We start from the raw sequence: 15,752 nt of genomic DNA on the forward strand, positions 1-15,752 counted from the left end.
ATTCGGACTTACCATAAGAAATCGGATGCTCTCAGCGTAAGCTGATGGTTAGTGGCGAGATCGCAGAATCGTAACATATCCTCAATCCGACCGTGGACAATCCTCCAGTCATTATAGAGGAGCCCGACAAGGGGTTTGAAGGACAGTGGCGAGGAACACAGCACGGCAAAAGAGAAAACTGAAGAGCAGGAAAAAAAAAAAAAAAGGCTCAAATACACAGCCGACACGTGACCTACCCAGTCGGGTTAGCGCGGCCGTACTGGAATCGCTGGGCAAAACCGCGCGAAGGAAAAACCCGCCTCAGGGCGAAGAGAAAAAAAGGGTGGAAGGTGTCATACTTCAACAAGTCAACCAGCACAGAAGAAAAGCAACGATTCCCAGCTTTCTCTCTTTCGTATCTTCTATACTTCCTACAGAGTGGCTTCGAACAGTCGACTTGGATCTGCTATCCTCTGGCTCGGTTACATCCTCCACCCTCGGAGCCGGATCCTCCGTCCCCCAGTTCCCTCTCTCGCTCCCACCGGGCGATCATCCTCATTCCCTGACCGTATGGGCGCCCGCGACAGCCGTCCCCTTTGACCACTTCGATCTTGACCGACTTTGGGTTTTGAGAAGTTGTGAGTTCTCCTCGTCCACTCAGCCTATCTATCAATCTATACACTCTTCGTATCCTTCTTTTCCCGCTCCACCCTTCCACCTGCAGCAAAACCCAGCCCCTCCACGCCTCCCTATTACCTGAACCTGGCCCCGTCTCTTTTCCCGTCTCTTCCCCCCAAATCCTCACCTAACCGCACCCGATCTCTCTTATCAACCACTCCCCACCACTTCATTCCCACTAACGCCAAACTCCTCCCCCAGGAGATATCGTGGCCTGCATTGAGGCGAAGTGGGTGAACGACTGGGTGGAAAGTAACGAATCGATGCTTCGGTCTTGCGCGTCTGCTCTATCCCAGAACCGCCTCGTCTTGGCCTCCACCCCGAACACTAAAAGCGGCCTGTTGTCCTTCTATCGCAGGCGCGCCAGTTCCATCGACTCCTCTCCCCTCGGTCGCCTGTTGGTCGCGGTCGCGATCCATCGCCCTTCAAGGCTCCTGTCCGCGGTGACTTCCGCCCGCTAGCAATGATGATGGCGCAATCGTTTCCTGCCCATCAAGGCATGCCGCCACACGGGCTTCCCCCGGCCACCACCCAATGGCCGCTCAACATCCGAACGCTGGACACCCTGGACCTGCGATGGTGCAGCAGATGCATCCTGGAGTTTCGGCACCAGGAGGGCCTCAAGTAAGCCAAGCGGGCCCAATGATGGGTGGGATGCCCCCGGGCGCTGGAACCGCTGGTCCTGGTGGCCCTATGCCGAATGCCCATGCCCTGTCCCATCTGAATCCTACGCAGGCGCATATGTTTCAGCAGCAGGCCTTTCAGCAAAATTGTGAGTCCTTATCTGTTCTTGTCGTTCCTTAAGCCTGCCAATGAACGCGCGCCACTATACCCGCCGTTGTGTGTCCAGAACTGGCCCATCGGGGAACTATCATTAGAAATATACACTCTGAAAGTCGCATACTGACTCTCATGCTACATATTCAGTCGCGAATAACCCGCAATTACTCCACCAGCAACAGCAGCATCAACAGTTCCTTCGTCAGCGCATGATGATCCAGCAGCAGCAGCAGCAACAGGCACAACAGGCGCAACAACAGCATGGTCTGCCCGTATCGCTACCCAATGGTACTCAGGGCGTGAGCGCTGCTCAGCTGGCTGCGATGCAAGCGAACCCTGGTGCCATGCGTCCAGTCAACGCAATGATGCACCTTCAACAGCAGGTCCCTCATGGCCAACCCCAGAACCTCCAGCAGCAGCAACAGCAGCAGCTCTTCGCCCTCCAGCAGGTGCAAGCACACCAAGCCCAGCAGCAAGCCCAGGCCCAGGCCCAGGCCCAGGCCCAAGCCCAGGCGAATAATGCCCAGGGTGGTCAGCATACACCGCAGCGTGGTTCTGCGCAGCCTCCCAACATGCACGAGGCTCAGGGCACGACTCCTCAGTCCCAGCATGGCCCGCCGCCGCAAAGCGGTACCCCTCAACCAAACCACACTCCTCAACCTCCCTCGACTCAACCCCAACAGCCGCAGGGTGGACCTCACCAAGGTCAGGCTACTCCAAACCCCCAGCCACAGCAGTTGCCCCAAACATCACAACCTGGCCCGCAGCCTGGACATCCTGGACCTCAAGGACAGCCTCAGCATGGTATGCCGGGTCAGCCAGGCCAGCAACCCGGCCAGCAGGGCCAGCCAATGACTGCCCAGGAGGCGCAGTTGAAGGCCCAGCAGCAACAGAATGCTGCTCTGATGATGCAGCAAAGAATGAATCGCCAGGGCGCAACGATTCTATGCTTGCATGCGTATGCGGAACACCTGAGCGGATTCCAGGTACGAAGAAGACTTTGAGGTCTCGGTCTATATTTGATCACCTGACTAACATGCTTGCAGACTCGCGGCGAAGCGCACGACCTTATGTATTGGCAGTCCTTTGTTGATCGATTCTACGCCCCTGGCGGTGTGTTGCGGCAGGGAGTATGGAACCCCCAGGTCGGCGCCAAGCAGTTCGAAATTTCGACTCCCGCGTTGGCCCGGTATTACCTCACTCAATATACCAGTGGTATTCGTCAGATTCAAATGGTTGTTGAAGGTGCCCGCGAACGGGATATGCCCAATGGAGGACATATGGTAGAGAGCGCTCGGACTTCATTCATCTATTGGTTCACGAATGATTGCCAGGTATGAATCTGTCCTTTTGTGAATTCATTTTGCATGAACATGGAACTGACCGGCTCTCCAGCTCTTTACCCATGGTCAACTACGCGCCCATTTCGATATGGCTAACAAGCTCGAGATGCTGGACATCACTGTTACCAGCCATAATGAGTTTATTCCTCGGAGTCTGCTTCAGTCCATGGAGCTTTCCGAGCAGAAGCAGAGCCCCAAGGTCTCGAAAAATGCAGCAAAGCGCAATCAAAAGCAAGGCCCGCAAATATCTCTGCCCGAGTCTATGGTCACTTCAAACGGTGTCCCGACGCCGGTTATGGGATTCTTGGAAGTGGCCGAGACCATCTCCCAGATGCAATTGCTGTTCCATTTCTCGCAGCAGAATCCACAATTTTCACCCCCGAAGCCCTCCACAACCTGGTCGGCACCTTCCTGCCTCAGAACCCTAACGCCGGGTTTGTCACGCCGATGAACCCTGGCATGCAGCAAGTACCCAATGCTCGGAATCCCAGCATGGGTGGACCTTCGCAATTTGCTTCCCCCGCCATGGCTCACCTTGGCCTGCCAGGAGCCCAGGGATCGCCTCATCTGACCGGCTCGGGACACGCGAGTCCTGCTCAGAGCCATCTTGCCGGACCGCCCGGCATGCAAGGTGCAGTTCAGCCTTCCCCAGTTGGCGTGAACAACAGCCCCAACGTCGGTGGTAACAAGCGCCGCCGTGCCAGCACCGTCAAGAATGAGCCTGATGACGGTGGTGCAGGTGGCGAAGTCAATGGCACTGTCCAAGGGACCGCCAAGGTCAAGGCCAGCCCTAGAGTGCCCAAACGACAGAAGGGGGCCGCAGCCTGATCAGAGTTGATCATACACATATTTATGCCCATTATTCTCTCTTTTTTTCACATCGTCTTAAGATGCGGGGAATTGGCGCACCATTGGATACCTGGGGCGAGGAACTTCCTCCGCCCTCTGTGAATTTTTTTTGTCATTTATCTTGGGATTCCTTGATTTCACATGTCCAAGGATTGTCTTCTACGGTTTTCGGTACTCTGAACGATAAAGCTGGCCGACGATGGAGCTAATCGATGCCCACGGAGTGCCCCTTCCTCACCACATCCTCTTTAGGTGTGTTATACCAGTGGTATCTAGGAACTAACTATGTGGGCGCCTATCCTCATCGGCCCTGGTCACCTCCGATCCTAATGTACTCTATCTCCCTTTCAGCGTTTCTTTGGATGGTCCGGACACATCGCCTGGCTTTGCATGTTCTTTCTTCTTCTTCAAACTTACTTTTTCTGTGATACTTTTTTTTTGGAAGTCTTTGAACGGCTTTGCCATGCCCGGGGTTTTGACGAATTATTGGATTGGTCTTCTTTTTCGAGGGAGTTTGCCCGTTCTGCTGTCCTCTTTGCTTGTTGATTCTGTTTTTACTGACGGCCTGTCTGTTTTGATTTTGGAAGAACTGGCCGAATCCTTGATATCCGCCTTGGCGATTGCACTGGCGTCGGGCTTTGCGTTTATTGGAATTGCGTCTGCGTGCATTTGGGGGGGGGTTCCCCTTCGAGTCCGCCATGGGCTTGGAGGTTTTTCTTGATGACTCTTGTTTCGAGGCTCATCGTTTTGCCGCCATTTTGACGAATTCATACATACCAGCACAAATTCTCTCTTGGTCCGATCCGGACATTGTAGCTTGTATACTTTGTAGATGATGTTGGTTATACTATCCGTGTCGCTGAGCTCTGGATCAGAATATACTTCGTACAGACCCATAACTATGTGGCTTGCCAATTGAGTTCGCCGAACCGGCGAGCTCCGTTCGGCATCAGCCCAAGGTGGTGGAGAACCAAAGCTCTCGGCATTTTTCTGTTATCGCAACTTTCCCCACTGCGCCCTTGCTTTTAACTGCCCCTCCTTCACATTCTCCAAGACCAACTTCTCGAACATCCTTGCGAAAATATACCCCTCCAAGACCGACATCAACACTCTACCACCCCCCACTAGACCCGTGATCATCAAATATAATGGCCCACTCTCACTCCCACGATGGTAGCATCGGCCACTCGCATGATGATCCCTTCAACGGCCACGGCCACTCTCACGAGATTCTCGACGGCCCGGGTTCATATGTCAACCGCGAGATGCCGCTGATTGAGGGGCGCGACTGGAAAGATCGTGCTTTCACTATCGGTATTGGAGGGTGAGTCGATATTAAACGTGCAACGCAGATCTATAAGAGCTAGATCTTGCTTTGGCACGCCCCGCTTGGATCTATACTCGAGAGCTTTGATGTGATTGTGACTGACATGAGGCATTATCAGGCCTGTTGGATCTGGCAAGACTGCCCTGATGCTGGCTTTGTGCCATGCTCTGCGCGATGAATATAACATCGCCGCTGTGACCAACGATATCTTCACCAGGTAAAGCTCTCCACTCCTCCCTCCATGTGGATTCGTTTCCCCAGACCGAGAGTCGTCCGCAGGATCAACCACTAAGGCTAATCACTCCCTTCTCCGACTAAACAGAGAAGACGCCGAATTCCTCACCCGCCACAAAGCCCTCGCCCCGTCTCGCATCCGCGCCATCGAAACAGGCGGCTGCCCCCACGCCGCCGTCCGCGAAGACATCAGCGCCAACCTTCTCGCCCTGCAAACCCTCCAACGCCAGTTCAAGACCGACCTCCTGCTCATCGAGTCCGGCGGCGATAACCTCGCTGCCAACTACTCGCGCGAGCTCGCCGACTTCATCATCTACGTGATTGACGTTGCGGGTGGCGACAAGGTGCCCCGGAAGGGAGGTCCGGGTATTACGGGGTCGGATCTGTTGGTGGTCAACAAGATTGATCTTGCGGAGGCGGTGGGTGCGGATTTGGGGGTTATGGAGAGGGATGCGGCGAAGATGAGGGAAGGGGGTCCGACTGTTTTTGCGGTTGTGAAGCATGGGAAGGGGATGGAGCATATTGTTAATTTGATTCTTAGTGCGTGGAAGGGCAGTGGGGCTTATGAGGAGAGTCTGAAGAGGTGGAAGGAGGGCGCACCGAAGAACTCGGGCAGTGTGGATGAGTAGATGAGAGCCTTATAGAGGCTGAGGGAGTCATATTTTGATGCCCATTGCACATGGTTGATGATACATTTATAAAGACTCTTGCTTTTTTTCCGGTTCATAAGTAAAGCCTTTCTATACAGAAACATGAGATGATGAAGATTTCCTCCTTCCAACGCCTGAAATGCAGCAGCCGGCGAAATCTGCGCAATGATGGTTTCACACAAAAGTCACGGCTGGGTATCTGGATACTCGACAACAAGCCAAACAAGCAAAGCAGAAGCACAGAATCAAAAATCTCACTTGGCAAAACGAGACAGAGCAGGGCCCAGGTCCTGTCGTTCCTGCTGGATTCGGTTCTTGTTGCGTGCCATGCGTTCCTTGTGCAGCGCCTCGGCCTTGAGCCTCTTCTCGTCGATGACGTTGGTACGACCCTTCTTGCGGAGGTAGTTGCGCAAGGCACTGTTGCGGCCGCGGCCGCGGTTCTTGAGTTTCTCGATCGGGTCTTCGGGCTTCTTGTCCAGATCGCGGGCTTCCTGGACCTTTTGGTTGTTGATTGTGTCGAGCTTTCCGATAACGTTCGGATCCAGCGAGATCATGTCCGGCTTCAGCTTGTGCAGCAGGCTGTGCACCTCGGTCTCCTGGCGCTGTCGGACGTTCTCGTAGGGGTTGGCTTCCAGTGAATCGAAGTTGGGCTCACCGGCGCCGGGAACGATCAGACTAGCGAAGCCTTGGTCGTGACCGACACCAAGGACATCTTCGTACGGGCACCAGCGTAGATTTTCAATGCGCTGGCCGTCACCACCCCAGGCCATGTATGGGCTCCTCACCTTGGTTGTGTCAGCCTGCGCGGCCTCGAACAAGCCCCGCCATACACTGACTTGAGTGCCCCAGCCGACGGCTACGAGATTGCGGTCACTGATCGACACGGAAGCACCAGGCTGGTAGCATGAGTAGGAGTGCACCTCCTTGAACATGCGGATATCCCAAATATTCATCTTCTGGTCCTGACCAGTGGATACCATATAGCGGCCTTGACGGTCCATGGCGATAGACCGCACCGGTCCACGGTGCACCAGCGCCTTGACGAGCGGTGTTTGAGAATTAGGCGACCATAATGTCACTGCGCCGCTCTGGTGTCCGCAGTGGAGGATGGCGTTGTAGGGGTTCTGGGCGAGGGCGGTTGGGCGGCCAAGCTTGGTTGGCAGCTCCGCGACCAATTGACCGGTCGAAGTATCGGTGTATTTGATGAAGCCAGCCATGGTCTAAATAATCATACTGTTAGTGAGATGTCCAAAGACAACCCCGACCACGAGATGTACTTACAGCACTGGTCAGCAAGAAATGGAAGGGCAGGAATTCGAGGAAGAGAGGCTCCAGATGCTTCTTCAAGCAGTGTAGCTCAACACCATTGTGGTCGTAAATGTAGGCATACTTCTTCTGCGCAACCGCAAAGAACTGGTTATTGTGCAGCCACCGCGCATCTCGAACCGTTTCGCCCAGCTGAAGCTCGCAGCCCAGCTTGCCATCACGCCAGTCCATTGTCGCAACATGTCCCTTTCGTCCAGCCAGCAAAAGATTGCGTCCGTTGCGAGTATAATCTGCGCGATAGGGTCCGGCCTCCGTCAATCTCAGCTCGAAACCTTTCTTCGCCGTCTCCAATCCGACGCTGTCCTTGATCTCGTCCTGTCGAACCTTGTAGGTTCTCTCAAGCTCCCCTTCTGGCTCCAAGAATCCAGCCTCGTGCTCAAGAAGAATCTCTGCATCCTTGGCCTTGAGAATTGCTTCCTTGTGTCTGTTTTCCTGCTCTTTGAGAGTTCCGCGGATCTTTTTGTCGCGGACATTCTTGACCGAGTTTGCTTTGCCACGTCCATAGGCCTTCTGGGCTTCAGCAAGTCTCTGTTTGGCAGCTCGGTCCTCAGCCGTGACAACAGCCTTTTTCGAGGCTGAATCCGCCATTTTCGTAAGTAGTTTGGGGTATTCGTCAACCTGCTCGAAAAAAAGTCGCAAGCGCGGAGAAAAGGTTAAGCAGAAAAATTGCGCCAAGATTTGCGCTCACCGCTCGCTTATCCTCTCCACTGCCGAATTTTGTTTTCTTATCGCCATTTTTTTTTATTTTCCTGTCCGGAAGATCGAACGCTTTCAATCTCGTTCATTTCTTTGTGGGATTTTCCAGATTGAGCTATCGAATAGCTGCTTTCTTCTCACTTCAATCTGGACTCCCTGCCCTTTCGATTCAAAGGGTCCAGTGCCAATATGGCGCCCACCCAGGTGCACCACCATCGGTCCACCACCAAGGTTTCCCAAAAGCCTTTCAAGACCAAGCATGCCTCCAAGAGCGCTTTGAAAGAGAAGGCAAAGGGTAAGGATGATATGAAGGACTTTCCCAATTCAGAAATTCTGCTTTGCATGTACTAACACAAATGACAGGCAAGGTCGAGACAGAGCGGGGCAGTCGCAAAACCCCCCACCAACAACTGAAGTCGAAACTCGATCGCCGCAACCAAGCCCGCCAGAGGCAGCTATTGAAGCACCAAGAGAAAGCCCAAGCCACCAGTATTTTCACTGGTCAACATGGAGCTCCCCGTCATGTCGCCATTGTCCCGCTTTCCAGCGATATTGATACCAACGCCGTAATCCGTGCGCTGAACGAAAGTGTCGATATTACTAGCGAGATTTCCGCCGAGGGACCTACTCGAGTGCGCGTCGATCGATTCCGCCAGAGCGTCCAATACATCCCTTCCAAATTTGACCTTGTCAATGCTATGGATGTCTGCCGCATGGCCGACTTTGTGGTGCTGATCTTGTCTGCCGAAGTCGAGGTTGAGGAGGAAGGTGAGCTGCTGCTGCGTTCCATTGAGAGCCAGGGTATCTCCAACGTTGTGACTGTGGTCCAGGGACTGGATCAAGTCAACCCCGCCAAGAGAAGACCACAGGTGGCCTCTTCTCTCAAGTCCTTCATCAACCACTTCTTCCCCACAGTCGAGAAGGTCATGTCCCTCGATTCCCGCCAGGAATGCTCTAATGCAATTCGCTCTCTTTGCACTGCCACCCCTAAGGGTATCCGTTGGCGTGATGAGCGTAGCTGGATGTTCATTGAGGAAGTCCAGTGGCCTAATGCTAGCGCGGAGGTTGTGGACGATGTCGTGATTACTGGTGTCGTCCGTGGAAAGGGCTTGAAGGCCGACCGTATCGCTCATATTCCCGGCTGGGGTGACTTCCAGATCGACTCGATCACTGCGGCTTCTTTGCAAACGACCAAGAACAAGCGTGATGATGCCATGAATGTCGATGGCACTGACAGTACACAGACCCTGGAAACCCCTACTGCTGACCAGGATGACATGGCAACCGTTGCTCCCGAGGAAATCGAGATGATGGACGATGACATGGTTTCCGTTGCCGATACTGAGAAGAAGGGTGTTCTGCTCGATGATCACCACTACTTCTCCGATGACGACTCGCACATTCCCGCCAAGCCCAAGCGATTGCCCAAGGGTACCTCCGAGTACCAGTCTGCTTGGTATCTCGACGATGTTTCAGACTCTGGGTCTGATCTGGTTGATGAGGATGACGATGAAGATATGGAGATGGATGTCACTGGCGCGCCTGAGGATGGTTTCTTCGCAGACAAGGAAGATGCTATGACAGAGGGCGGTCCTTCAGAGTACCCTCAGTCCGAGATGTTCCTGGACCCATCTCCAGAGGACGAGGCCCAAGAGCTGGCAGAGTACCGTAAGAGCCGCCGTACTGATGCCGAGGATGACCTTGAGTTCCCCGACGAGATCGAATTGCACCCCAATGTGCTCGCCCGAGAGCGTTTGGCTCGGTTCCGCGGCTTGAAGAACATGAAGATCAGCCCGTGGGAGACGTCCGAAGACCGTCCATTTGAGCCTGAAGACTGGCGCCGACTCCTGCAGTTCGGCGACTACAAGGGCACGAAGAACCGTATCATCCGCGAAGCCCTTGTGGGCGGCGTCAACCCTGGGGTGCGCGTGGAGGTGCATCTCCGTGCAGTCCCTGCCTCCCTCCGCCACAAGGCTCAGCCTCTCTCCCTCTTCTCTCTCTTGCGCCACGAGCACAAGCACACCGTTGTCAACGTCAACATGACTTTGAACTCCAGCATCGAGAAGCCCGTCAGGTCTAAGGAGCAACTCGTTGTGCAGATTGGCGCCCGCCGCATGATTGTCAACCCTGTCTTCTCGGCCGGCGACAACACCCCGAACAATGTCCACAAGTTCGACCGCTTCTTACACCCCGGCCGCAGCGCGGTCGCTACCTGGATTGGCCCCATGACCTGGGGCGCTGTTCCTATCCTCGTCTTCAGGAACAAGCAAGTCGAGGAAGACCCAGAGGTACTCGAATCGGCCGATGCCCAACCAGAGGCTCTTTCTATGGATCGCTTGGAGCTCATCGGTACCGGCACGGTCATCTCACCAGACCCGAACCGTGTCATCGCCAAGCGTGCTATCCTCACGGGTCACCCATACAAGATCCACAAGAAGGTCGTCACTGTCAGGTACATGTTCTTCAACTCGGAGGACGTGCAGTGGTTCAAGGCACTGCAGCTCTGGACTCGCCGTGGCCGCAGTGGATATATGAAGGAGAGCCTGGGTACTCACGGTTACTTCAAGGCTACCTTCGATGCCAAGATCAACCCTCAGGACTCTATTGGCATCAGTTTGTACAAGCGTGTCTTCCCTCGGCGGGCAAAGGCCCTGGAAGAGGTTCTGTAATTGCAGCCATGTCATGCATTGAACAGATGGACGGGATGATACTTTCGAACTTATATGAGTTGATGAGACATATTACCTCGATGTTTGAACCACTAGGATTGGCGTCACGATGCACCTCACAAAAGTAAATAGACTTGAAACACTTCATAATGAATTACGATTTTCCATCTTACCATCATCCTGGTCTAACCATCGAATTTAAACTGCACCGGCTCCCATCTACACGATTGCTCATCACCGTAATTATGTCAAATAAAATCACCAACAACCTGTATTCGTTTCCAAGCTGGACAATAGCGTCAGAAAGGCGATTAGATACGCAAGAAAGCATAACATTTGGCACCAGAAAGTCCTCCAAATAACTTTGCACAGCATAGGCGGGGAATCAAACGTAGAAAATAAATCCAAGCACCGTCTACGAGAAGTCCTCTTCCGCCTCTTCGATATTGTTCTTGACCCGCAGCAGAAGGGTAGTCTTCCACTTGTCCAGCTTACTGAGCTGGTCATATTGGAAGAGCTTATCGGCGAAGCCTTCCTGGTCCCCAGATTCTACTGCCTGAAGCAGGTCGACCAGAAGTTGGTGCTCTCGGGTCGAGGCAAAGGCAGGATCGATCTCGCGGTAAGTCTCAAGAGCTCGTGTAGTCTCGACCAGGTCCTGAAGTAGATAGATTAGCAGTTTGTAGATGGACGACCGGGGATTGATTTCTCAACACACCTTTGTGGCGAGGTGGCAGATTCCTGCCTTCAAGAAGTAGTCTTTCACGGACCACTTCATAAGGTTGTTCGTGATCGACTGACGGGCAATGCGCTCATAGTTTGTGATCGACTTGTAGTAGTCCTCCTCCAGGGCAGCCAGGTCCGCCACCTTCAGGAAGTGCTTGTTCGCAAGGCTAATCGGGGTCAATTGTTAGCTGTATCGGTTGCTGTCCGGATTTGAAGAGCAAAGGATACATACGCCTCGGCATTGTCGCCCTCGAACCATTCCGCCGCTTTCTCATAAGCCTCCAAAGCCTTCTTCATATTACCGAGCTCGACCTCGTACAGCTCCGCCAGATACTGCTGCTGTGTTGCGGCACGGCGCAGGTTTCCGCGTAGTACATAGTGATTGATAGCGCTGGTCAGGACACGGGCTGCATCCTCCGGGTCCGATTTGCGGTACACCTTGAACGCTTCCTGGAGAGTATTGGCGGCGTCATCGGGCTCGTTGAGGTTTTGGGTTTGAATGGAAGCTGCTTTCTCAAAGGCTTGACCAGCTTCCTTATCTGTTGCGCGAGAGAGACGGTGTCGTTAGTAACGAGGTACATGACAGTAAATGCGAGCGAGCGGGCAACGGGCGTGGCGGCGTGGGGGAATCTCACTCATCTTCTGTACTCGAAAGGCATTAGCAGCCTGGGTGTACAGATCGGCGGCATTTTCGTATTTCTCGGACCGTCCACCAAACCAACTGAAGCCGCCTGAGGCGCCGGAGAGGGTTTTATCGGCCTGAATGCTCGCGGGGTGCGAGACGTGGTCAGCTATGCTAGGCTTTCATCATTGCCTAGCTAGAGGCACCAGCAGATGGGGAGAGCATGGAGCGAGCTCACTTTTTGCAGGAGGGCACGGGGATCTTGGGCCATGGTGGGCAAAGTAATTTGTGATAATCTGCAGAGGCGAATCCGCAGTTGATTTGCAGGTGGAGGAGGGGAAGGCCAGGTGGATTGGTGATGTTGATGAGAGCATCGATCGGCGGGTCCGAGGCGGTGTCTTTTTGGTCGCCCGCAGCTCTGCTTCTCCACGTCCCACTTGCGCGCGATAATTGCAACGACCTGTGGTCAATTCTGTTCGCAAAGCCATTGATTCGCTATGAGTTTCTACCCATAGGACTTTAACTACAACTACGACAATGCCAAACTATCGTGCAGGCGCCTGTCTGTGGCAGTCACTCGCTCGCAATCCTTGTCTCCCACGCCGCTACTCGTCCAAACCCCAGAACCTCGATATCGAATCGATCTTGGCTGAGCCAAGCTGGTCTGTCCGATCTCTACTTCCAGGCAAGACAGCAGAGCAATCAACGACGTCTATCACACCGCAAAAGTTGCGCCATCTTCTGCGCCTATCAGCTCTCCCCCAACCATCCAACCCAGACGAAGAACAATCCATGTTACGGACCCTCGAGTCACAAATTCACTTTGTGCAAGAAATGCAGCGAGTTGATACCACGGGTGTTGAGCCATTGCGCAGTATTCGGGATGAGAGCCCGGCCGCAGTGAAGGAGACGACTATTGGGCTTGAGCGGCTCAAAGATGCCTTGGCTAAAGAGCACGTGAGTGGGCGACGGCGAAGAGTTCAGCGCGTACCAAGCGCAAGGAATGGTCGCCCCGAAGAGGACATATGGAATGGAAATGCTCTTGACTCTGCATCCAAGAAGAAGGGACCTTACTTCGTTGTTGAGACGGGAACCGGCCAAGCTTCATAATCATGTTGGTTCTTGTCCTTGGGCTATCAAACCGTATGCCAATCGGCCGATGGCCGTTCAGCTTGTGTTCTTTACGTGTACTATATTATGCTATACCCCCAGGCAGCTTTTTTCCTGCCCTTAGTTATTCCAGATCTCGCAGTTGAATTGATGCCATCGTATCGTGATATTTGCAGGCTCATAACTTCTCTAGTCGTATGTAACATTATGTACTTCCACGGCCGGTCATATTTACGAAAGACTAGCAAGCATGGCCCTTTGAACTTTCCATCATTTCTCTCCAAATACCATTCGCCCCTGCCACTGCCTCATCCGCTTCCCATACATCTGCAGAAAACCCATAAAACATAAAGATCCGAATGTGACAGCTGCCTGGATCCCAAGAGCTTTGGCAGGTCCAATGCGCGCCACCCAGTCAATCTGGATATACGTCGCCATGAAGCCAGCCCAATTGCGACTGGCCGTGACCCATGCGCCGACCTCTCCAGATCCTTCAGGGTAGCAGTCCAACAGGTATGCATTGATGGCCGTTGTGACGATCATCACCCCGACACATTGAGCGGCTGCAAATACTGCAATTACCATATAGTGCCAATGTTTTTCTAAGGCGAAGCCTAGAATAATCAAGCTTGCACAGCAGATGAGAGTTGCAGGGTATGTTATGATCAGTCGAGCTTCGGGGTCAAGACGGCCAGCGTGTCGCTTGGTGTAGTAGCGTCCGACAGCATCATGTAGAAAGTGGCCAGCAAACCAGCCGATCAGGCAGCCAATAATACCGAAAAAATAGAAGTAGCCTACTTGGTTGTCAATTCAGGCCCTTGGGGCGAAGTTCGCTGTCAATCAGATGGGAACTAACCAATTCCTCGTGTTGAGAAATGATAAAAATTAGTCAACCAGATCCCAATGGTCGTATTAACGCCAATAACCCAGGCAAAGTTCAAAAAGTAGTAGATGAGAATGGTTAACACGGGAATCTTCGTGATAGCAACCATTGGGCGGGCCATGGACTGAACAAAGTCCTTCGATGGAGCTTTAGCTTGTTGAAGTCCAACTAGCCGTGTGATATATGATCCACGAGAAGAAGGAAGATTTTTTCGATCAAAATGAGTTTCATCCAGGAAGAAAACCGCAACAAGGCCAACTCCAGCAAGAATTGTGCACACCCAGAAGGCCCATCTCCAGCTGACACTTGACACAATGAATGAGGTGACCAGTGGACCCAAATATGGACTGAGGATGATAGAGAACTCGACATAGTTGATGACTTGTGGGTGCTGATGAAAGAAGAATAGATCTTTGATCCACATTAGAGCTCCACCTTGCCCAACGCTGCAGAAAAAGCCATTGATGATGCGTGCTGCGAGATAGGAGCGAAAGCTTGTTGCTGCAGCTGACCAGACACACGTTCCTAGCATGGCACATTGGAAGACTAGGGTGACTGGCCAGCGGCCAAAGTAGCTGGCCAACGGGACGACGAACAGTCCACATGCGCCGATGGTGAAGAGATTGCCTACCACGGCTCTCTGAGCTATTTCTTGTGGTAATTTCCACTCTCTGTTTCAGGGTGTAAGTCACACTTCAAGGGGCTTTATACTTGGCTTGCTGACTTACATTGACTGAGGGATCACTGTGATAATAGCTGCACCGCCTGTATAGTCTGCCAAGAGCGCGATGTATGCGATGATAGCCACAGTCAACCACTTTTTATTGTTGCTCCAGTTTAGAGGATCGTCAGGCGTGTCTAACGGCTGTGGTATGAGAACATAGCGACCGTCGGCGCTGATTTTCAGCTGGGAAGCTTGATCTGAATAGCGGCTGGGATCAACCACGTAACCCTCGAGGGCTTCCATTTCCTCGTTGATATCTGTTGTATCAAGATGAAGGTGTGGTTTTTCAGCTGGCACAATTAGCTGGGAAGTCATCATGGTATACTAGCCAGAGGGATTTGGACGATGAATGCGGGAGAACATGAACTGAAAACGTAATAATAGCAGGGTCCTCGGACTCATCTCTCTGACAGTCGTGCTGCCACGCCATGACCAGACTAGGAATACAGATACCCCTAGTAGGGGTTAAGTGAAAGAACAAGAGTCCTTTTGAAGTGGCGCCAACAACAACTGAATATGATTTGGCTCTCAGATGCCTCTGAATGATTGAGACGGGTCAATCCAGGGGGCCATCCACTCGGGCATTGATTTATCTCCGAAACTACGCGCAAGTTGCATGGAAGTTCACGATCACGACTTACAATACATCATAAAATGTCCGTGTCTCTGAGACCGAAGGTGTCTGACAACCCCTCGTTGTCGATCCATGCCAATTGCTAGGGATTGGAAGAATTGCGTAGTTGCAAGTAGCGACGGCCCACTCCCACTCGAAAAAGGGTTTCGAAATTGCATAGGTAGGATGGCCTACCCCTATATTGGGGCTGCATGTACGCTCCGTGCATACTTTCTTTGTAAAACCAAGCCTTTCGGAGGCTGTGGTCATAAAGGGCTCCGTGCATGGCGCCTCAAGGGATGGTTCGCCAAAGCTAGTTCACACCCCAGACAGTCCCCACCAACTAGGGCGCGCTAAGTGTGGGAGATTGACCGGGTAGACAGCCCCCAGCCTTTAGGTTCGGAGTGGAGACGTGATGTATCGAATGGCTGCCAGCTGGTCCCACTGATCTGAGCTGCCCAGAATATCTCGCATTCACAATCGTACCGTGATTGTACAATAATTGTAACACAGAGCTGCACCCAGCTGGTTGAGAATGATAACGTC

General features: G+C 53.0%; 7 protein-coding genes across 7 annotated transcripts; 4 read left to right on the top strand and 3 right to left on the bottom strand.

Annotated features, from left to right (window-relative positions):
• Window positions 1-1,302: 1,302 nt before the first annotated feature.
• N7458_002041 (LIM domain-binding protein) lies at window positions 1,303-3,608 on the top strand (the record flags this gene model as incomplete). The annotated part of the gene is made up of 5 exons (XM_056905424.1): window positions 1,303-1,429; window positions 1,585-2,423; window positions 2,484-2,771; window positions 2,833-3,058; window positions 3,139-3,608. 5 exons carry the CDS (start codon window positions 1,303-1,305, stop codon window positions 3,606-3,608), a joined length of 1,950 nt encoding a protein of 649 aa, XP_056769531.1.
• A 1,169-nt stretch (window positions 3,609-4,777) lies between these two features.
• N7458_002042 (urease accessory protein UreG) lies at window positions 4,778-5,819 on the top strand (the record flags this gene model as incomplete). Its single annotated transcript, XM_056905425.1, has 3 exons — window positions 4,778-4,953; window positions 5,075-5,173; window positions 5,279-5,819. 3 exons carry the CDS (start codon window positions 4,778-4,780, stop codon window positions 5,817-5,819), a joined length of 816 nt encoding a protein of 271 aa, XP_056769532.1.
• Window positions 5,820-6,094: 275 nt separating this feature from the next.
• On the bottom strand, window positions 6,095-7,754 carry N7458_002043 (WDR46/Utp7 family protein; the record flags this gene model as incomplete). Its single annotated transcript, XM_056905426.1, has 2 exons — window positions 6,095-7,060; window positions 7,122-7,754. The coding sequence occupies 2 exons, from the start codon at window positions 7,752-7,754 to the stop codon at window positions 6,095-6,097; spliced, it is 1,599 nt and encodes a 532-aa protein (XP_056769533.1).
• Window positions 7,755-8,051: 297 nt separating this feature from the next.
• Window positions 8,052-10,531, top strand: N7458_002044 (small subunit rRNA maturation protein TSR1; the record flags this gene model as incomplete). The annotated part of the gene is made up of 2 exons (XM_056905427.1): window positions 8,052-8,157; window positions 8,226-10,531. The coding sequence occupies 2 exons, from the start codon at window positions 8,052-8,054 to the stop codon at window positions 10,529-10,531; spliced, it is 2,412 nt and encodes an 803-aa protein (XP_056769534.1).
• Window positions 10,532-10,946: 415 nt separating this feature from the next.
• sec17 (alpha-soluble NSF attachment protein SEC17) lies at window positions 10,947-12,147 on the bottom strand (the record flags this gene model as incomplete). The annotated part of the gene is made up of 5 exons (XM_056905428.1): window positions 10,947-11,186; window positions 11,247-11,421; window positions 11,487-11,793; window positions 11,863-12,020; window positions 12,083-12,147. 5 exons carry the CDS (start codon window positions 12,145-12,147, stop codon window positions 10,947-10,949), a joined length of 945 nt encoding a protein of 314 aa, XP_056769535.1.
• A 266-nt stretch (window positions 12,148-12,413) lies between these two features.
• N7458_002046 (uncharacterized protein) lies at window positions 12,414-12,986 on the top strand (the record flags this gene model as incomplete). Its single annotated transcript, XM_056905429.1, has 1 exon — window positions 12,414-12,986. The coding sequence occupies one exon, from the start codon at window positions 12,414-12,416 to the stop codon at window positions 12,984-12,986; it is 573 nt and encodes a 190-aa protein (XP_056769536.1).
• A 270-nt stretch (window positions 12,987-13,256) lies between these two features.
• Window positions 13,257-14,911, bottom strand: N7458_002047 (putative MFS transporter; the record flags this gene model as incomplete). Its single annotated transcript, XM_056905430.1, has 3 exons — window positions 13,257-13,780; window positions 13,843-14,540; window positions 14,598-14,911. The coding sequence occupies 3 exons, from the start codon at window positions 14,909-14,911 to the stop codon at window positions 13,257-13,259; spliced, it is 1,536 nt and encodes a 511-aa protein (XP_056769537.1).
• Between the last annotated feature and the right edge of the window lie 841 nt (window positions 14,912-15,752).

The sequence above is a fragment of the Penicillium daleae genome (genome assembly GCF_028827525.1).
Source record: "Penicillium daleae strain IBT 16125 chromosome Unknown utg000002l_segment0_segment0, whole genome shotgun sequence".
NCBI lineage: Eukaryota > Fungi > Ascomycota > Eurotiomycetes > Eurotiales > Aspergillaceae > Penicillium > Penicillium daleae.